A 21365-nucleotide genomic window follows, 5' to 3' on the forward strand; every position below is an offset into this window, starting at 1 on the left:
AGAGATGGGCATCTACCACCCCTCTGGGCAACCTCTGCCAGTGTCTCACCAGGCTCAGTGTAAGAAATGTCTTCCTTCTATCCAGTCTGAATCCCCCTTCTTTTACTTTACAATTGTCACCTCTTGTCCTGTCACAACAGGTCCTGCTAAAACACTGTCCCCATCTTTCCTGTGCCCCTTGAGTGCCACTGGCAGGCTGATGATCTCTTGTGCTCCTCTCTCTCCCATAAGGTGCCAGAGGTGTCCATGGACCAAGGAATCAGCTGAGCAGGGGGCAATAGAGACTTTACCTTAGGGAAGGGAAGAGAGGAAGTTTCCAGTGAGCTTTAGGAAAGGGGAATCTGCAAAGTCAGGGCACCACCTTTATGTTTATGCTGCTGCCATCTAATGCTTAAAAAACAACCTCCACATGCTGGTAGAACTTGGTATCAATTCTCAAGCTGTGACAAGGTCATTCTGAGCTGCTAATGGAGTCTCCCTCTTTGGGGACATTCAAGATCCACCTGGACAATGTTCCTGTGTGACCTACTCCAGGTGATCCTGCCCTGGCAGAGGGGTTGGACTGGATGATCTTTTGAAGTCCCTTTCAACCACTAATGTGCTCCAACCTTTAGTGTGGCCAGCAGGACAAGGGAGGTTATTCTTCCCTTGTACTCAGCACTGGTCAGGCCACACCTTGAGTACTGTGTCCAGTTCTGGGCTCCTCAGTTCAAGAGAGATGTTGAGGTGCTGGAAGGTGTCCAGAGAAGGGCAACGAAGCTGGTGAGGGGCCTGGAGCACAGCCCTGTGAGGAGAGGCTGAGGGAGCTGGGGGTGTGCAGCCTGCAGAAGAGGAGGCTCAGGGCAGAGCTCATTGCTGTCTGCAACTACCTGAAGGGAGGCTGTAGCCAGGTGGGGTTGGTCTCTTCTGCCAGGCAACCAGCAACAGAACAAGGGCACACAGTCTCAAGTTGTGCCAGGGAAGGTCTAGGCTGGATGTTAGGAGGAAGTTGTTGGCAGAGAGAGTGATTGGCATTGGAATGGGCTGCCCAGGGAGGTGGTGGAGGCACAGTGCCTAGAGGTGTTGAAGCAAAGCCTGGCTGAGGCACTTAGTGCCATGGTCTCGTTGATTGGCTAGGGCTGGGTGCTAGGTTGGCCTGGATGATCTTGGAGGTCTCTTCCAACCTGGTTGATTCTATGATTCTAATGATCTGTAATTCTGTGATGATCTCAGTAAGAATTAAGAATCATTTTAAACCACAGTGGCTAAATACTACAGGGAACAGAAAGTGGCATGTGGCTGGAGAGGGGCTGGAGGATCTCTGATACTTTCTGTGACTGCAATTTACTCTACAGAAAAGGCTGCTGACTGGAGCTGTGCAGGGAAGGAAGGTTTGATTGGCAGGATGTTAAGTTACAGACAGAGCTGTGCAATTAAAATCCTTTAATTAAACTGCTTCCATGTCTGCAACACACATCAGCAGTCCCAGCAAGGCCTGGATGAGGCACTTAGTGCCATGGTCTAGTTGACTGGCTAGGGCTGGGTGCTAGGTTGGACTGGCTGAGCTTGGAGGTCTCTTCCAACCTGCTTGATTCTATGATTCTACACTCTGGGTGCAGACAGAAGCAGAGCACCACCACAGCAGATCAGCTTTCAGCTCAGCACAGTGTCTGCTTACACGACTTAATGGGAATGCAGCAAAACAGAGAACAAAAAGCAAAGGCAACTCAAAAGAAATGCAAAATGCTGGTGTGAAATTCGGTGAAAAGCTTTACTTACCAGGCTTGCCTGTTTTGTTTTTGCAAGCAAATAGCAAGAAGCAACGAAAACAGAAGCAAAACAGAAAAATCAGGAACTGTTAGGGAAGCAGAAAATAAGTAAAGCAACATCCTGTAATGCACACAGCTTAACATCTCTTTGTCTTCCAGAATGAGATCTGCATTCAAAGCTACAAGGACACATCTTTTTCCCACAGGGAAAAAAAAAAACCAACCCCAACATTCCCAATCCAACAATAAAAAGCAAACCCCACAGCAGGGGTTTTGGAGGGCTGTGCCCAAGGCGTGTGAAGGGTTGGGGTGCAGCGAACGCTGAGGTCCAGCTCCAGGCAGCTGCAAAACTTGGGCAGCAGAGCAGCAGCACAAGCAGCAGGCTGGCTTGGAAAGCCTGCTCGTTTTTCTTCCCCCTCCTCAGTATAAACAAGAACTCGTTAGGGGTGCAGGTAAGCCTCAGGGGAAAAAGGAAAAGAGGTAAAGTGCCAGTAAAAAAAAATGCAGAGACAGCAGCAGGGACTGCACACTCGGAGCTTGCAGGCTCTGGCTGTGCAGAGTGGGGCATGAAGCTAATTGCTTCAGCTAAGCCAGCTAATAATGGGTTCTCTATGTCCATGAGAAAGAGGCTGGATGAGGCACTTAGTGCCATGGGTTAGTTAATTAGAAGGGTTAGGTGACAGGTTGGACTCCATGATCTTAGAGGTCACTTCCAACCTGGTTGATTGTGTGACAGAGACCTGCCCCAGCCCTCGGAATGGAAGGGCACTGCTGTCTGCAGCACACGTGTGCTCTGCAGGCAAACATGCTCCAGCACACCTTGTCAGTCTGGAGCAGGTTTGGAATTCATTGAACAGACACAAGATGACCTAGAAAAAGCTGAACAGGACCCACCAAGCACACTGAACAATCATTACAGGGCTTTGTGAAATGGCTTTGCCTGGAATGCCCTCAGTGGGGCTGTGCAAGCAGCTCTGAAGGGTTAAATCACACCAGAAAGAGCAAAGGCATTGCTGTTGTTAAGTGAAGCTTGCTCTAGCAGTGAGGCTTGCTGCCCTCGCAGGGCAGCAGGGTGAATGCAAACAGCACACAGACAACTCTTCTCCTCCACAACACAGCACTGGGATGAGTGAATTCTGTACAAAACCAGCGTGCCACTTCTGACACAGGCCAGGAGAACACGATTAGACCCAGCAGCTCCATTCAATGCAGGCAGAGGAAGCCTTCCATTGAAGGTGTGACCGTGCTGTGGACCTGCCCCAATTAACATCTGCTCTCTGTGGCACTGCTCCTTTGCTGCCTCTGCAAATGGGCAGCAAATTACAGTAGCTACAGCCATTGCTCATAAAGACCTTGAAAGACTGACTCCACACTCTGAATCTGAACTTGAAAGGTCTGTTTCCTCACTGGTCCACGTCCCAGCACCTTCATTATCCTTCAGTTCTTGCAACAGGAGGAAATGGCAATTGCAGAATTTGCTCTGTATGCCACGGCTGTGCCTTTGCCTTGGCACCCCTACTTTACACCTCCCTGTTGCCCTAGGACCCCTTGTTGCCTTAGGACCCCTACTCTACACCTCCCTGTTGCCCTAGGACCCCTTGTTGCCTTAGGACCCCTACTCTACACCTCCTTCTTGCCCTAGGACCCCTTCCTGCCTTAGGACCCCTACTCTGCACCTCCTTCCTGCCTTAGGACCCCTACTCTACACCTCCTTGTTGCCCTAGGACCCCTTGTTGCCTTAGGACCCCTACTCTGCACCTCCTTGTTGCCCTAGGACCCCTTCCTGCCTTAGGACCCCTACTCTACACCTCCTTGTTGCCCTAGGACCCCTTGTTGCCTTAGGACCCCTACTCTACACCTCCTTGTTGCCCTAGGACCCCTACTCTGCACCTCCTTGTTGCCCTAGGACCCCTTGCTGCCTTAGGACCCCTACTCTACACCTCCTTGTTGCCCTAGGACACCTACTCTACACCTCCCTGTTGCCCTAGGACCCCTTGTTGCCTTAGGACCCCTACTCTACACCTCCTTGTTGCCCTAGGACACCTACTCTACACCTCCCTGTTGCCCTAGGACCCCTTCCTGCCTTAGGACCCCTACTCTACACCTCCTTGTTGCACTGCAGGCTCATCCCTTGATTTCTTTTCTTTTTTTAACCCATTTACCAAAACCAGGATTTGAATTTGTTATCAGAGAGACTTCTGTTGCTACCCAGATGCCTATGCTTGGGGAAAGGGAAAAAACCAGGACAAAGGCCATGTTTGCCCATATGAATGGCCAGGAAGCCACAGCAGAATGTGTTTGGTGTAAATTAGAGTTCATTACATTCACATACTCTGATCACTTCTAGTTTAGCACCTGCCTGAGGGAGTGACAGCCATGAGGTCAGAGGGCAGGCAGGTTTACTCCCTTGTCCATGTAAAAGGTGAAGCTATAGCATAGCATTATTATCCCTTATTCATCATGATTTATCTTACTAATGTAATCACCAGAACTATTTAATTATTCATGGGCCCATTTTTCCCTTTGCTTGGAAGGAGAATGGAGGGGGCAGCAAAAGCACCAGACACTGAACCCCTTCCCCCCCAGCCTCTTTGGGCAAAACTCAGCAAATTCACCTAGAAAGGTTTGTAAACACAACTCAAGCATTAATTAAACCCAAGCAAACAAACACACCACTAAAGAAATCAACCACTCGAGGTGCACCCAATACTGGCTGTGAGGAAGCTGTCAGTTTTACACGGGGCAACACAATCCTGCCTTGCTGAAAGCCTGATACAGCGATCAGGGGACAGCCACTGTGTCCCTGGCATACTGTGCTCCAGGGCAGGAGGAGAGACAAACCGACTTCCTTCCTTCCTTCCTTCCTTCCTTCCTTCCTTCCTTCCTTCCTTCCTTCCTTCCTTCCTTCCTTCCTTCCTTCCTTCCTTCCTTCCTTCCTTCCTTCCTTCCTTCCTTCCTTCCTTCCTTCCTTCCTTCCTTCCTTCCTTTCCTTCCTTCCTTTCCTTCCTTTCCTTCCTTCCCTCCTTCCTTTCCTTCCTTCCTTCCTTCCTTCCTTCCTTCCTTCCTTCCTTCCTTCCTTCCTTCCTTCCTTCCTTCCTTCCTTCCTTCCTTCCTTCCTTCCTTCCTTCCTTCCTTCCTTCCTTTCCTTCTTTCCTTTCTTCCTTCCTTCTTTATTTCTCTCTCTTTCTCTTTCTCTCTCTCTTTCTCTCTCTTTCTCTCAATTTTTCTTTCTAACCTTTCTCTCTTCATTTTTCTTTCTCCCTCTTTCTCTTTTCCTTCCTTCCTCTTTCTCTTTCTCTCTCCCTCTCTTTCTTTCTCTCTTTGTCTTTCTCGCTTTGTTTTTCTTTCTAACCTTTCTCTCTTTACTTTTGTTTTTCCCTCTCTTTCTCTATTTTCCTTTCTCTTTCTTTCTCTTTCTCCCTTTCTCTCTTTTCCTTCCTTCCTCTTTCTCTTTTTCTTTCTCTCCTTTGTCTTTCTCTCTTTATTTTTCTTTCTAACCTTTCTCTCTTTATTTTTCTTTCTCTCTCTCTTTCTCTTTTCCTTCCTTTCTTTCTTCCTTCCTTTCTCTCTCTCCTCCTTGCTTTCACTCTTTCTCTATTTTTCTTTCTGTCCTTTCTCTCTATCCTTTCTTTCTCTTTCCCTCCCTCCCTCCCTTTTCTTTCTCTCTCTTTTCCTTCCTCCCTCCCTCGGTCTTTCTGTCCTTTCTCTCTCTCTCTCTCTCTTTTCTCTCAACAAGGAAAGCAAGCAGGCAGGATTCATAAGCGTCCCTGTTTGCAGGCACCATAAACCAGATGAGCCTTTCTGCAGCATCTCACAGTCCAGCCTGAACTCTGAGGCCATTCCCAAAGGCTTTTAACAATGTTTCACAGTGGCTGCTGTGCTTGAGCTTGCCCAGGTGAGCTTGGTCCTGCTTTCTCATCAGCCACTGTGCTTCTGTTCCTGCTCTTCCCAGCAGTTGGCCACAGAGAAGTCAAGACCCTGCTCAGCTGCCTACCCACCTGGGAGACAGCTCAAGCTGCAGCATCACAAGGCACTGGCGCTTTCTGTAGCCAAACTAAGTAAAAGAGCTTTTGAAATCCTCTGAGGAGGCTTTCAAATCACAGCCTAGGGGTTGCCCCTCCCCTGCCAAAGCAGAACATGAGTCCTGCAACCTTTGGTTCTGAAATGCTACTGCACACAGCACTTTTCACTTGAGGGGCATGCTGTTAACAAAGGTACTTTCTAACTACTGTGAGGCAAAAGATGTCATAATTTGGAGCCTGAAGGAAACCCTTACACCAGTAAATAACTGGGGAGATGGACTGGCCACTCCTAATCCTCAGATGGGATTGGAGTTAATCTAGGTTTTGGTCTCACCAATGCACTTAGCACAGCTAATCCCTGTTGTTGTAAAGAGCTAAGTTTGGTATCTCCTGTTCCACAGCTGGGAGTGGATGACTGAAAGGTTTTTAGGTCACTGGAAGTGTCTCCTGAAGACACCCATGAATTCTAAACATGTTCCCTGTGAGATAGTTTGCTCTGCTGCAGTAGCCAAAGCCCTGACCTTTCTGTGTTGCCTTCACTGCTTCGGGGGTGCTTGCTCTGCGGTGATGCCCTCGCATCTCACCACAGCCTGGCACCACGCACTGACGTCCTTGGATGCACCACAAGTGCAAGCAGCATCAGCAGGCAGATGTAGCTAGTACTAAAACCAAGCCCACAGATTTTGACTATGTTTCTAGGCTCTCTTCAGACCATCAGACTGGAGAACAGCACCCAGCAGAGCAGAAACACCTACCTATCATCTGAGCAATCGTCTTCTCGTATTCCGAAACGATCTTCCTGTGAGAGGGGAAAAGAAGAACAAAGAAAAGCTTTTGGCAAACATCAGCACTGCTAATACTGACACAGCATCACAGCACTGTCAGGGTGGGAAGGCACCCCAAGGATCATCTAGTCCCAGCCCCTCACTGCCACATCCAGCATAGCCTGAAAATCTTCCAGGGATGAGGCTTCCACCACCTCCTTGGGCAACCTGTGCCAGTGTCTCACCACTCTCATGGCAAAGAACTTCTTCCTAAGACCTAATCTAAATCTCCCCTCCTCTAGCTTGGATCCATCCCCCTCAGTCCTGTCACTCCCTGACACCCTAAGAAGTCCCACAGCAGCTTTCTTCTAGTCCCCTGTCAGATACTGGAAGGCCACACCAAGGTCTCCTCAGAGCCTCTCTTCTCCAGACTGAAGTCAATAACGTTACTCAAGAACTGGGCTATGGAATTGTAAGAGATACAGAACTCCTTCACCTATATTTTTATGCTGCCTGAGTACTAAATAAAAGGAACAGTTTCAACATTGCACTGAGTTTTAATTCTCCAGTGTAGGTGGAAGGCAAAGGGATTACCTTCCAACAACTTCTGACACTTTCAACATGCCCAAAGCACATTCCCAGTCCCAATTTAAATGTAATCACATTGGCCTAACTCAAGAATCACAGAATCAACCAGGTTGAAAGAGGCCTCCAAGATCAGCCAGGCCAACCTAGCACCCAGCCCTAGCCAGTCAACCAGACCATGGCACTAAGTTCCTCAGCCAGGCTTTTCTTCAACACCTCCAGGGATGGTGACTCCACCACCTCCCTGGCAGCCCATTCCAATGCCAATCACTCTCTCTGGCAAGAGCTTCCTCCTAACATCCAGCCTAGACCTCCCCTGGCATAGCTTAAGACTGCGTCCCCTTGTTCTGTTGCTGCTTGCCTGGCAGAAGAGACCAACCCCACCTGGCTACAACTTCCTTTCAAGTAGTTGTAGAGAGCAATGAGCTCTGCCCTGAGCCTCCTCTTCTCCAGACTAAACACCCCCAGCTCCCTCAGCCTCTCCTCACAGGGCTGTGCTCCAGGCCCCCCACCTGCCTTGGTGCCCTTCTCTGGACACATTCCAGCATCTCAACATCTCTCTTGAATTGAGTTAGAGTCTGATCTTTGTGTATGCTTTTTTCAGTGTCAAAGTAGAGTTATAACTGATAGTAAGTAAACCCAACAGGAGTATACCTGGCCCCCACCCAAAGTCTATCTCCCCTTCCACTCTCACGTGATCTATCAGCACTTAAGAGAACAAGACCAAACTCTTCAATTGCTCAGCACAAAATCCAACATGTCCTACTGCCCAAAGCTAAAGTTTGGAAACAGAGGGGGCAAAATGTTCCTCTTAAGACTACTTCATTTCATACACTCGTGGTAGGCTTTGAATTGCCTTCTTGCAAAGAGGTTAGCCAAAATAAGCAGATTAAATGTGATTTAGGAAGATGAGCCATCCATTCCCAGAGCCAAATAAAGCTGACAAAATGAGACTTGCTTGATCTGTGCTTTGATTCCTGAGCCATGCAGGTCTGCCTGCAAAAAAACTAACTAATTACAGGATGACAGGATGTCAGGGGTTGGAAGGGACCCAAAGAGATCATCAAGCCCAATTACCCTGCACTTCATCTGGAGTGGATGTTGGAAGGACCTGACTGCTACTAAAGGCTTTCCCTTGCTCCACCATAGAGAAGTCTGCTGCAATTCATGAGGTTACAGAGAGGATGTGGGAAAGTCCTAGAATGGTTTAGGTTGGAAGAGGCCTCAAAGCTCATCTAGTTCCAACCCCCTGCCATTGGCAGGGACTAGAAAAAGTCGCATCCAACCTGGCCTTGAACACCTCCAGGGAGGTTGTGGAGCACAGAATCATAGAATGAGATTCAAGATCACATTCTGTGATCCACAACCTCCCTGGGCAACCTGTGCCAGTGTCTCACCACCCTTATTGTCAAGAATTTCCTCCTAACATCCAGTTTCAATCTCCCCTCTGCCACTTTAAACCCATTCCTCCTCATCCTGTCATTACCAGACCTTGTCAACAGTCCCTCCCCAGCTCTCATCTAGCCCCCTTCAGATACTACAAGGCCACTCTGACGTCTCCTCAAAGCCTTCTCTTCTCCAGACTGCAGAGCCCAAACTTTATCAGCCTATCCTCATAGCAGAGGACTCAGACAAAAGTCATCATGGAAGCTTGTAGAACTTCCAAAAGCTAATGCAGTAACTAACTCCAGCACTGCCTGCAGCAAACCTGAACCAGAGAGCCCAGAAACGGAGGCTGCTGGCCACATCAATCCACTCTGTGAGGGCATATCTTAAGCCTGGCTTGCCATGCTCCATGCTATGTGCAGTTATGGGCTCCCCAGTTTAAGAGGGACAGGGAGAGAGTCCAAGGGAGGGCTATGAGGATGATGAGGGACCTGGGGCTGCGTAGTCTGCAGAAGAGAAGACTCAGAGGGGATTTAATAAATGTCTATAACTATCTGAGGGCTGGGGGTCAGCAGGTGGGGGACAGGCTCTGCTCACTGCTCCCTGGGACAAGACAAGGAGCAATGGGTGGAAGCTGCAGCACAGGAGGTTCCACCTCAACACAAAGGAGAACTTCTTGACTGCAAGGCTCACAGAGCACTGGCACAGGCTGCCCAGAGAGGCTGTGGATTCTCCTTCTCTGAAGCCTTTCAAGGCCTGTCTGGATGTGTTCCTGCATGACCTCTGTGTTCCTCTGTGTATGGTCCTGCTCTGGCAGGGGGATTGGACTGGATGATCTCTTTGGGTCCCTTCCATCCCCTGACATCCTGTGAGCCTGAGAACTAGACTAAATGAAAAAGCTCAGGGTCTGTCTTTCTTTCAGCTCTCCAACAGAGTAACAAAACCCAGGAAAACTGATGCTGAACTCAAATTCACCCTGGTGTGTGCAGTAATGAAACAAATCAGCTTGCCTCAAAGGCTGTAGAGTCTCCTCAAAAGCCAGAGTGGTTCCTCTGCAGGAAAGGTTTTGTGCTGTCAACTGGGCTACTGCTTTCTCTTGCTTGTTTACAACGGTGTGCTGGAGGGAGCCTGTGCTGCTCATACCTATCTGCAGGCCTTCACCTGCTTCCTTCTGTTCCACCAACAGCTGTGGAGAGTGACTTCTAACCCAGCAAGTGCACATCTCTGGCAGCTCTGCAGCAGAGCCATTCAGCCAGGAAACAGAACCATCACAACACAACTCAGCTGACAATTCACAGCACAGACTGGAGGAACTGCTTCCCTAACAGGAACCCAGATTGAACCTTCTCTGATCTCAGTATTTTGAAGATGCAAATGAGATGAGTAACACAGAAGTGCTCAGTGATTACCCTGAACAGGTAATCCTGTTTGCTCCATCCCAAGCAAAGACAAAGTACCAGTTTAGGATCAATGCAAAGCCTGTAGCTAAAAATAACAACAGAAATTCAGCTAACCAAAGCAGTTGTGTAACCATGGCACACTGTGCACTATTCATGGCCTGAGACACTCTCAGTATCACTAGTGACAAGGTAGTAACTCACCTCATCTCCATCACTTCCCTTCTGCTTTCTTCATATTTCTCTTTCCACTCAGATACTTCTCTTTCCTTGGCCACAATCTGAAAAAAAGAAACCAAAGGGGTAAAAAAAAACCCAAACCAGCAAAACCAAGTGATCCATTAAAGAGGAAAGTAAATAACTGCACAGTCAGACCACGTTCTGTGATTATGTGATCCACAACCTCCCTGGAGGTGTTCAGGAGCAGGCTGAGTGAGGCCTTGAGCGACCTGTTCTAGTGCCAAGTGTCCCTGCCTGTGGCAGGGAGCTGGAACTAGATGATCTTTGAGGTCCCTTCCAACATAAACCATTCCATGACTCTAAGATCTCTTCTCAACTGGTGCCTGCTTTTCCCTCCTGTCAACCAAAGCCAAACTCACACTGTGGTGCCTTTTGCCACGGCAGCCTCTAGTGTGGTTTTGGGGTGGCTGAGGACGGTTTCAGGAACAGAAGTGGTGTTTGTGATGTGAATCACTTGGGAGAAAACAGGAAAGAAGGAACCCAGGAGGTGCATGTGCTTCCTGTGCCAGCTTCTGAGGACAATTACCTCTGCTCTGGCAAGTCGTAGTGCAGAGTCTAAGTCTTGCTGGGGGTAGAGGAGGCTGCTGGTGCTGTCTGAGTCCGAGGCGCCGATGCGGGAGTAGAGTGCACTTTTAGAGATGGGAAGGTCTGCAGGGTCTCTCTGTGGGGGGTTGGGGTTTGAAAGACACAGAAATGAACCATTAAAAACGTTCAGCTCCCCTGCTTCCTCACTCTAGTGCTAGGTGGCAGCATCCTGCCCTACCTCTAGAATTCTGTGAGCTGCTAACCCTAACATCCCACATCCTGGGAGAACACACTTTGCCAGGGCACTTGTTACCTTTGGCTACAGATCAGTGTGCTCTGTTCCTGCACCAGAGTCCTGCCCTACCTCTAGAATTCTGTGAGCTGCTAACCCTAACATCTCACATCCTGGGAGAACACACTTTGCCAGGGCACTTGTTACCTTTGGCTACAGATCAGTGTGCTCTGTTCCTGCACCAGAGTCCTGCCCTACCTCTAGAATTCTGTGAGCTGCTAACCCTAACATCTCACATCCTGGGAGAACACACTTTGCCAGGGCACTTGTTACCTTTGGCTACAGATCAGTGTGCTCTGCTCCTGCACCAGAGTCCTGCCCTACCTCTAGAATTCTGTGAGCTGCTAACCCTAACATCCCACATCCTGGGAGAACACACTTTGCCAGGGCACTTGTTACCTTTGAGTACACATCAGTGTGCTCTGCTCCTGCACCAGCATCCTGCCTTACCTCTAGAATTCTGTGAGCTGCTAACCCTAACATCTCACATCCTGGGAGAACACACTTTGCCAGGGCACTTGTTACCTTTGGCTACAGATCAGTGTGCTCTACTCCTGCACCAGAGTCCTGCCCTACCACTAGAATTCTGTGAGCTGCTAACCCTAACATCCCACATCCTGGGAGAACACACTTTGCCAGGGCACTTGTTACCTTTGGCTGCAGATCAGTGTGCTCTGTTCCTGCACCAGAGTCCTGCCCTACCTCTAGAATTCTGTGAGCTGCTAACCCTAACATCCCACATCCTGGGAGAACACACTTTGCCAGGGCACTTGTTACCTTTGGCTACAGATCAGTGTGCTCTGCTCCTGCACCAGAGTCCTGCCCTACCACTAGAATTCTGTGAGCTGCTAACCCTAACATCCCACATCCTGGGAGAACACACTTTGCCAGGGCACTTGTTACCTTTGGGTACAGATCAATATGCTCTGTTCCTGCACCAGCATCCTGCCCTACCACTAGAATTCTGTGAGCCGCTAAAACCTAACAGCAGCAAGGAAATGTGAGTTGAGCAATCATAAAATCCAGACTGAAGATCCACAGGAAGGATCAAGAGAGCCTTACAGGGAGAAAATAAAGACAGCCCTTCACCATCACTGTGCCCATGCTCTCTATCATCAAACTTCCTGATGCAGAGATGTCACCACAACATCCAGAGAAATGAAGGTCAGCAGAGGGAGTTAGAATGGAGGCAGAGAACTCCTTAAGGGGAATTCTTGCCCCCATAAAAACAGCTCAATAAACCAGAAGCAAGAGGACAGCTCAACGCTCAGGTCTGACCTGTCACTGTGCTGCATCTATCCAGAGGGCGTTACACAAGAAGTGCTGTTCCTCCCCCACCGGTGTTTAGCATGCAGTTAGTAACTCAAAGAAGGCTTTTTGCCTTGTTCATGTCAGCAGCCCAGATTAATGTGGGAGAAGAGCAGCAGGTGAAATGAGGAAGAGAGCCAAAAAAAAAGGGTCTGTGACACTGAGGGGCAGGGGATGGCTTGCAAATCACTCTTAACACAAACAACCCAAGTTAACATGCTTTAAAACCAGGCAGATTGTAAAACACTATGAGGTAGATACTAAGCAAAAAACCCAAACCCCAACCACTACTTTTCTTTCTCTTTTTTCCCCCCTTCTATCAATTCCTTCCACCAAATGCAGTTGCCTAGGAAAGATCTTGTGTCTGAGGATGGCTGAAATCCCTTGGATTCTGTGAGCTAAGAAGGTAGCCCACAGGGCACAGAACATTCAAACACACTGACAGAAAGGAGGACACACATCCCCAGCAACCCTTTCCTTGCTGCCTGTGGATCCACATCTCATTTACTGAGCCAGTGCCAGAATCCAGAATGGTTTTATTCATTTCTCATGTAACCTGCAGGCTCAGGAGCAGGATTTGTTAGGGGTGTGCCATGGTGATTAAAACTGCCTCTGTGATGATGCTGGGTGTAGCTCCAGGAGACTGGACCACGGCCAGGGCTGGTCAGGCTGATCAATGCTTCCATCCACTGCTGGAAGTGGATTTTCACACACAGCTTTTCCCTTGCTGCTGGAAAGGGGAGAATACACTTTGCCAGTGCACTTGTTACCTTTGGGTACAGATCAATATGCTCTGCTCCTGCAAGTTTACCAACACAGTACTTTAGCCTTTAGGTTTGATCTGCAGTAATCAAAAGTAGTAAGCAAAGATGTTTGTAATGGGGCTTGACAAAAAAGACAGGTTGTGGTTTAGTGTCAGGCCTGGGGAGTTTAGCTGGCTTTGTGTTTTTAAAGAAGTAAGTGAGCAGAGCCATTCCACTGCTTGAAACACAGGAATGTGAAGGGGAGAAGGTAGCTGAAGGAAGGTCCAATTCTCCTCTCACAAGGTGCACACAAACAGACCTCGTTCATTGCAACACCACACAGTCTTATTTCTACACAGTTAAAGTTTGCCAGATGCTGACAGTTCTTGTGTTCTCTAGAATGGTAGAAAGGGTCCAAATCCACTGATAATTCTGTGGCAATCCCTTCTGAGTTCTCCTGTCACACCTTAATGAAGAAGCTGCACCACAGCAGTTACACCCAGCGCTCACCAGAGACAATATGAGGCCAGGCAGGAAGGGAAGGGACCTGATGGAGCAGGTCCATGACAGTGATCAAGGGCTTGAGCACCTCTGCTAGGAGGACAGGCTGAGGGAGCTGGGGGTGTTCAGCCTGGAGAAGAGAAGGCTCCAGGGAGACCCAATAGCAGCCTGCCAGGACCTGAAGAGGGTAAAAGAAGGCTGCAAGGAGACTGTTTGCAAAGGTCTGCAGGGACAGGACGAAGGCAATGGCTGCAAACTAGAGCAGAGCAGATTGAGATTGGATGTTAGGAACAAGCTCTGCACCAGGAGGGTGAACACTTGAACAGGTTGCACAGGGAGGTGGTTGGGGCCATACCTCTGGAGATGTTCAAGGTTAGGCTGGACAGGGCTGTGGGCAACCTGATCTAGGTGAGGATGTCTCTGGTGCTTGAAGATGTCCAGAGAAGGGCACCAAGGCTGGAGAGGGGGCTGGAACACAGTGCTGTGAGGAGAGGCTGAGGGAGCTGGGGGTGTGCAGCCTGCAGAAGAGGAGGCTCAGGACAGAGCTCATTGCTCTCTACAGCTACCTGAAAGGAGGTTGAAGCCAGGTGGGGTTGCTTTCTTCTGCCAGGCAACCAGCAACAGAACAAGAGGGCACAGCCTCAAGCTGTGCCAGGGCAGGTTCAGGCTGGATGTTAGGAAGAAGTTCTTCAAAGCAAGAGTGATTGGCATTGGAATGGGCTGCCCAGGGAGGTGGTGGAGTCCCCATCCCTGGAGAAAAGAAGGCTTGGAGGAGACCTTGCAGTGGCCTTCTGGTATCTGAAGTGGACTAGAGGGGGGCTGGTTGGAAGGGACCTCAAAGCTCAGCCACTTCCAATCCTCTGCCACAGGCAGGGACACTTCCCACTAGAGCAGGTCACCCAAGACCTCATCCAACCTGGCCTTGAACACCTCCAGGGAGGTTGTGGAGCACAGAATCACAGAACGTGATTGGAGATCACTGGGCAACCTGTGCCAGTGTCTCACCACCCTCACTGTAAACAACTTCTTCCTAACATCCAGTCCCAACAGCTTTACTGCCAAAGCCAATTTCACACAGCTCCAAACCAATTCACAGTTCACTAAAATTTGTTATTTTCTGCCTGCAACTATTCCCATCTTGAGAAAATAAAACAACCTGAGCAAGGGGACGCTGGCATTACCCAAAATAACTCTGCTGATTGCAGTTCAGTGCCTAATTGTTGAGGAGGTAAGGAGTTAATTGGGGTAATAATAGGTGCAGGGATTTGTAAGCCACTGAATCTCACAGAGGAAGATTAGAGTCTGCAGAGGAATTAGGATGAAATGTAGGTCACTGCAATCTTAGTGTCAATATTTGGGAGCCCAACGCATTTGCTCGTCTCCTGGCAGAGTCCTTCACAGCAAGCAGACACCTGGCCAGAAGGGGGATAAATAAAGGCACAGTGATCAACCAGCTGCAGCTGGCTTGCTTCAAGGAGGTCAAGGTGAAAGAAAATAGAGAAAGACACCAGGAAGAAAATGAAACCCAGATTGAAAGAGGGCTATGGATGTGCTGGAAGGTGCCCAGAGAAGGGCCATGAGGATGAGCAGAGGGCTGGAGCTGCTCTGCTGTGAGGAGAGACTGAGGGAGTTGGGGCTGTTCAGTCTGGAGAGGAGAAGGCTCCCAGGTGACCTTCTTGTGGACTTGCAGGATCTGAAGTGGGCTACAAGAAAGCTGGGGAGGGACTTTTCAGGCTGTCAGGCAGTGATAGGATTGGGAGGAATGGAACAAAGCTGGAAATGGGTAGATTCAGACTGGAGGTTAGGAAGTTCTTCAGCATGAGGGTGCTGAGAGCCTGGAAGGGGTTGCCCAGGGAGGTGGTGGAAGCCTCATCCCTGGAAGTGCTTAAGCCCAGGCTGGCTGAGGCTGTGGCCAGCCTGATCTAGTGTGAGGTGTCCCTGCCCATGGCAGAGGGGTTGGAACTGGATATCCTTGTGGTCCCTTCCCAACCCTGACTGTTTGTATGATTCTATCCTACTGCTCAGAACATGCATTTAGCCCTGCTGAAAGTCAGTTTGCCCTTTACAAACACTCCAGTGCTGCATGGGTGCCTGTCAAGTAACCTGTTCTGACCACTTGATGTGTGTGCAGCCAGGTGAAGGCAGGCAAAACAAGACCTCCTCATGCTTGTAAATGTGTTGGAAACCAAGTCAGATCCAAGAGTAAGTTCTCTGCTGGTAATGTTCTACTGAAAAAAAGAGGTGTTCCTGTCTGAAGGAAATATTTCTCCTCCATGACCATGAGAGTCTCCCAAACATGATGCACTAATCCCATCTCACAGAACCACAGAATGGGCTGGGTTGAAAAAGACCTCCAAGGTCATCCAGTCCCACCTCTGCAGTCAGCAGGGACATCCTCAAGAGGATCAGGCATTTGTAAGGATGCCTTTTCCCTTTCAGATCCTCTCCTTTCCTTGGCTCTTATTTCAACACCCAGCCCCCCATCACCACAGCACCTGCAGGGCAGTGGGCACTAACCCTATCAGCTTGCTGCTCAAGTTGCACCTACAAAACATTGGCCACAGAACACCTTAATGGAGACTGTTTGCTAGAGAAGTGTTAACTCTTCCCAAGGCTGGAAGAGAGATCTCTTTGGCCATGTCAAAGCAGATGAGCAGTCCTGCTAAGGCTCATGCCTGGGACAAGAAGCTTGTGAGGGGCCAAACAACCTTCCTCTCTCTGAGAAGAAACTACACCTTCTCACTCTTAGGCCCAGTACTAGCAGAAGATGCTTGTGTTTAATCTTCACATGAGGTGACCTCACTTGCCATCACAAGTGCTGGTGTCCATTTAGCAGCCTGCTCGTGTTACACATTCTGCAGTGGGGTAGCAAATGTTACATGTAAGGGTCTAACACTAGGAAAAGACCTGAGGCCAGACAAGCAGGAGGGAATTCTGCCAGTTAGCATCCAAATTCAAGTCACTGCAGTCGCCTGGTGGATCCTACTATACCTAATCCAGGCCATCAGTCACTGCAGGTCACAAGGGTTGTCATCAGAGGCTAATTTAACATCACAGCCTCCCACTGCAGCACTGAAGTCACGCAAGGACAAAAGTCCTTCCCAGCCTGCTGTGACACCCACAGTAGTGAGCTAAAAGCATCACTCTGAGTGAACCAGCAAGGAGCTTGGTCACCCTCAGAGCCTTACCAATCCTCTGCCAGAGGGAGGAGTTGTGTTCATTTCCCTCTCCTCATCTCTGCCCTTTGTTACACAGACCAACAGCACGTTCTGAAAAGTGGAACCCATTCCCCTTCCTAAGGTCTGAGGAGTTCATAAACTCATTCTAGGTAAGAGCAAATGCTGTGATGATGTCAAAACCAAACACACACTATAACATTTCTGCAGCTCAGAACCCTCCCCGGCTACCACAGAAGACTTCACAAACACATTAAACTCTTCCCTTCAGCCTACAAAGGCACCATTTGGGAGGTTCTGCAGATGTCTGGCAGAGGGAGTTGTGCAGTCTGTGAGGAGCACCAAGGTACTGTTAGGGGTTTCACCTTGAGTGGCTCCTACTGCTGGAGAGCCTGGATGCTGCCTGCTCCTGCAGAGCACTGGGAGGGCAAGCAGGGAGAGGAGGGGGGCAAGGAGGGAGAGGGGAGGTAGAGAGGCAAGGAGGAAGAGGAGAGGGGTGGGGCAAGGAGGGAGGGGGGAAGAGGGAGAGCAAGGAGGGGGAGAAGAGGAAGGAGGCAAGGAGAGACAGGAGGGGTGCAAGGAGAGAGAGGAGAGGGAGGGCAAGAGGGGACAAGGAAGGAGAGAAGGGACAGCAAGAGGAGGCAAGGAGGCAAAGGGAGAGGGACAAGGAGGTAAAGGGGGAGGGTTTAAGCTTGGCTTCTAATGAAGCCAAAGGCCCATTTTTCCTGACTACAGGAAGGATTACTTGCACACACTTCTAAACTGCCAGGAATCTGCCTGGAGTGAGATCCTTTGCAAAGACAGCAAGAGCTGGTTTGTGGCTATTTGCAGTAAGTGCCATCAGGCAGACAGCATCCCTGTGTCTTCAGAAAAGCACAGCTAACCCAGGAAAACAAATAAACCCCTTTACTTTTAGGGACTAGCTACTTTATGACTGATCTGTAACCAAGTGAAATGCTGCTGTAATGGAATTCCCTTAGGATGACACAGGATGGAGAAAAAGACTCTCCACTGAGTTATTAATGGATAGTGTAAGACAAGAAAGGTCACTGGAGGAGAAGATGCCAGAAGCACATTCTTCTCCTTTGCAATAAAGTGACTCTCTCATCCCATCACCCACCAGCATCCCATGCAACTGACAGCACCTCCCAGGAAAGCCACTCACATGTCTGGTTTGGAGAACCACACCACCACTCTAGCACAGCTAGAATTAAATCTGGCTGGGGACACTAAGGGGAACAAGAAGAACTTGTTCAGTTGTATTAGTGAGAAAAAGGGGACTAGGGAGAATGTGGGCCCCTTCTGGAAGGGAAATGGAGAGCTGGTGACAAAGGACATAGAATCATAGAATCAACCAGGTTGGAAGAGACCTCCAAGATCATCCAGTCCAACCTAGCACCCAGCCCTATCCAGTCAACTAGACCATGGCACTAAGTGCTGACATAGCTAAGGCTGAGGTGCTCAATGACTTCTTTGCCTCAGTCTTCAATGGCAAGGGCTCCAACCACAATGTCCAAGTCCCAGAGGCCAAAGTGAGCACTGGGAGAAGGAAGATCTGCCTACTATAATTGAAGATCATGATTGTGAGCACCTAAGGAATCTGAACATGCACAAGTCCATGGGGCCTCATGAGATCCACCCATGGGTGCTGAGGGAACTGGGAGATGAAGCTGCTAAACCACTGTCCCTCACATTTGAAAGGCCCTGGCAGACTGGTGAAGATCCTGCTGACTGGAGAAGGGCAAACATAATGCCCATCTTCAAGAAGGGAAAAAAGGATGAGCCTGGGAGCTACAGAGCAGGCAGTCTCACCTCTGTGCCTGGCAAGAGCATGGAGCAGATTCTCCTGCAGGCTCTGCTAAGGCAAATGGAAAACATAGCAGAGGTGATTGGTGGTAACCAACAATGGCTTCACCAGGGGCAAATCATGCCTGCAAATTTAGTGGCTTTTTATGATGAAGTCACAGCAAGAGTGGACAAGAGAAGGGCAACTGACAGCACCTGAGTAAGGCATTTGACTGTGTCCCACAGGACACCCTGGTCACCAAACTGGAAAGACACAGACTGGATGGGTGGAGCACTGCTGGGTAAGGAATGGGCTGGATGGTGGCACACAGAGAGCAGTGATCAAGGGCACAATGTCCACCTGCAGACCAGTGCCAAGTGGCTCCCTCAGGAGTCAGTGCTGGCACCACTGCTATTTAACATCTTTGTCAGCAATATGGACAGAGGAATCAGTGCACCCACAACAAGCTTGCAGATGGCACCAAGCTGTGTGGCACAGCTGACTTGCTAGAGGGCAGGGATCCTCCAGAGGGACCTGGACAGGCTGCAGAGCTGTGCCCAGGCCAACCTCATGACATTCAACAAGCCCAAGTGTAAGGTCCTGCACCTGGGTCTGGGCAATCCCAAGCACAACTCCAGGCTGGGTGGGGAATGGCTGAGAGCAGCCCTGAGGAAAATGGCCTGGGGGTCTGGGGTGATGAAAAGCTCAACATGAGTCTGCAGTGTGAGTGCAGCCCAGACAGCAACTGTGTGCTGGGCTGCAGCAGGAGCAGTGTGGGCAGCAGGGCAAGGGAGGGAAATGTGCCCCTTGGCTCTCCTCAGACCCCACCTGGAGTACTGTGTGCAGTTCTGGAGCCCCCAGCACAAGAAGGACATGGAACTGTTGGAGCCAGTCCAGAGGAAGCCACCAAGATGCTGAGAGAGCTGCAGCAGCTCTGCTCTGATGGCAGACTAAGAGAGTTGGGGCTGTGCAGCCTGGAGAAGAGAAGGCTTTGAGGAGACCTTGGAGTGGTCTTCTGGTATCTGACATGGGCTAGAGGATGGCTGGGGAGGGACTACTGACAAGGTCTTGTAATGACAGGATGAGGAGGAATGGGTTTAAACTGGCAGGGGGGAGACTTAAATTGGATGTTGGGAGGAAATTCTTCCCAGTGAAGGTATCGAGACACTGGCACAGGTTGCCCAGGGAGGCAAGAGCAAAGATCACATTTTGTGATTCTGTGATCCACAACCTCCCTGGAGGTGTTCAGGACCAGGTTGGATGAAGCCTCAAGTGACCTGCTCCAGTGGGAGATATCCCTGCCTATGGCAGGGGATTTGAACTGGATGAGCTTTGAGGTCCCTTCCAACCTAAAGCATTCTATGATTCTAAGCCTTTTCTTTTCTTGGGAGCCCTGCAGCCCTTTGAAACCTCCTGTAGTTCCTTTCATCAGGTCCTGCAGGTAGGGTTGATTGAATTTCTCACTTCAAAACCAGAAGGGTCAAGGTGTTCAAGCTAAAAATACCAACTAAAGGCAAAATATCCCCAGGATGAAAATCTATAGCACCTTTACAAGAAGCAGGTTTAGGATTGTTTTGACACCAAACATTTTAGGACAAATCACAGAATCAGTCAGGGTTGGAAGGGACCACAAGGATCATCAAGCTGCAATCCCCCTGCCATGGGCAGGGACACCTCACACTAGATCAGGCTGGCCACAGCCTCAGCCAGCCTGGGCTTAAACAACTCCAGGCATGAGGCTTCCACCTCCTCCCTGGGCAACCCCTTCCAGGCTCTCACCACCCTCATGATGAACAACTTCCTAACATCCAGGCTGATTCTACCCATTTTTAGTTTTGCTCCATTCCCCTCAGTCCTATCACTGCCTAAATTGTCCCTTCCCAGCTTTCTTGTAGCCCCCTTCAGACACTGGAAGGCCACAAGAAGGTCACCTGGGAGCCTTCTCCTCTCTAGACTGAACAGCCCCAACTCCCTCAGTCTCTCCTTATGGCAGAGCAGCTTCAGCCCTCTGCTCATCCTTGTGGCCCTTCTCTGGACACCTTGTGGCACATCCACATCCCTCTTGTACCAAGGCCTCCAGAACTGGATGCAGTACTCCAAGTGGGGTCTCACCAGCGTGGGGCAGAGGAGCACCTGGGTCGCAACCTCTGTCTCCAGTGAAAGGTATGTACCTGACTCTTGCCTTGCAGTTTTCCTTGTGTTAATCTGGACATAGCAGGTGACAGCACTGGTGTGTGCAGCACTGCTTTCAGCATGCTCTTTGGTGCCACACTGGGGTGCACACAGCTCAGCATCAGGCTCTGGGCGCCTCAGTTACCTTGTTAAAGGCAAAGCAGCACTCAGGCTCTTAGTCTGTGCACACTCACACACACATGGCAGGCACGAAGCAGATACCTGGGTGTAGAAGGAAGACAGGGCAATCTGCCTGGCTAACTTCAGTGCTTCTATCCTCATTGCAGCAAACTCTAACTCCTCCTGTCAAGTGTTTGGTTGTGAGCAATCCGCAGGAAGAAAATGTATTAAGAACACAGCAAAAACGTTTAGCAGGTTAAAAAATTGGAATGTTCCATTTTTATGCATAGCTCTGACAAGTCTGGGGTGCCAAGCACAGCCCCACGTTCCTTTTGTGACTAGAACACTGACACAAACCTCCAGCTTCTCCTTAGTTTTGAAGGGAGCTGTGTAGGTAAACAGTTTTCATTAGGGGATGAGTATGAAACAGCATAAAATGAATGTTCTGTGAAGTTCAAGCTGGCTTGCACAGCCTCCTCTCCTCCTGTCTGCAGTTGATGGCAATATATACCAGCTGCTGCTCTCCTTTCAACCTTGGCTCTTTTCAAGTCCCACTGCAAGTATTCTAAAAGGTAGGGTCTGGCAGACAGAACTGCTCTG

The 21365-nt window shown here is 49.6% G+C and overlaps 1 protein-coding gene across 7 annotated transcripts in view; it reads right to left on the minus strand.

The window, feature by feature from the left end:
- Nucleotides 1-21365, minus strand: part of TACC2 (transforming acidic coiled-coil containing protein 2) — a 128017-nt gene that overhangs the window by 7921 nt on the left and 98731 nt on the right. For 6 of the 7 annotated variants that reach the window (XM_064144232.1, XM_064144231.1, XM_064144230.1 and 3 more), the window contains 3 exons: nt 10669-10803; nt 10107-10183; nt 6526-6569 (listed from right to left, as the gene is read on the minus strand). In XM_064144232.1, the coding sequence (XP_064000302.1) occupies nt 6526-6569; nt 10107-10183; nt 10669-10803 (256 nt within the window). The remainder of the gene's footprint in view (nt 1-6525; nt 6570-10106; nt 10184-10668; nt 10804-21365) is intronic. The other variant, XM_064144234.1, reaches the window with a different exon arrangement.

This window comes from Pogoniulus pusillus, chromosome 6, assembly GCF_015220805.1.
Source record: "Pogoniulus pusillus isolate bPogPus1 chromosome 6, bPogPus1.pri, whole genome shotgun sequence".
In the NCBI taxonomy this organism is placed as follows: domain Eukaryota; kingdom Metazoa; phylum Chordata; class Aves; order Piciformes; family Lybiidae; genus Pogoniulus; species Pogoniulus pusillus.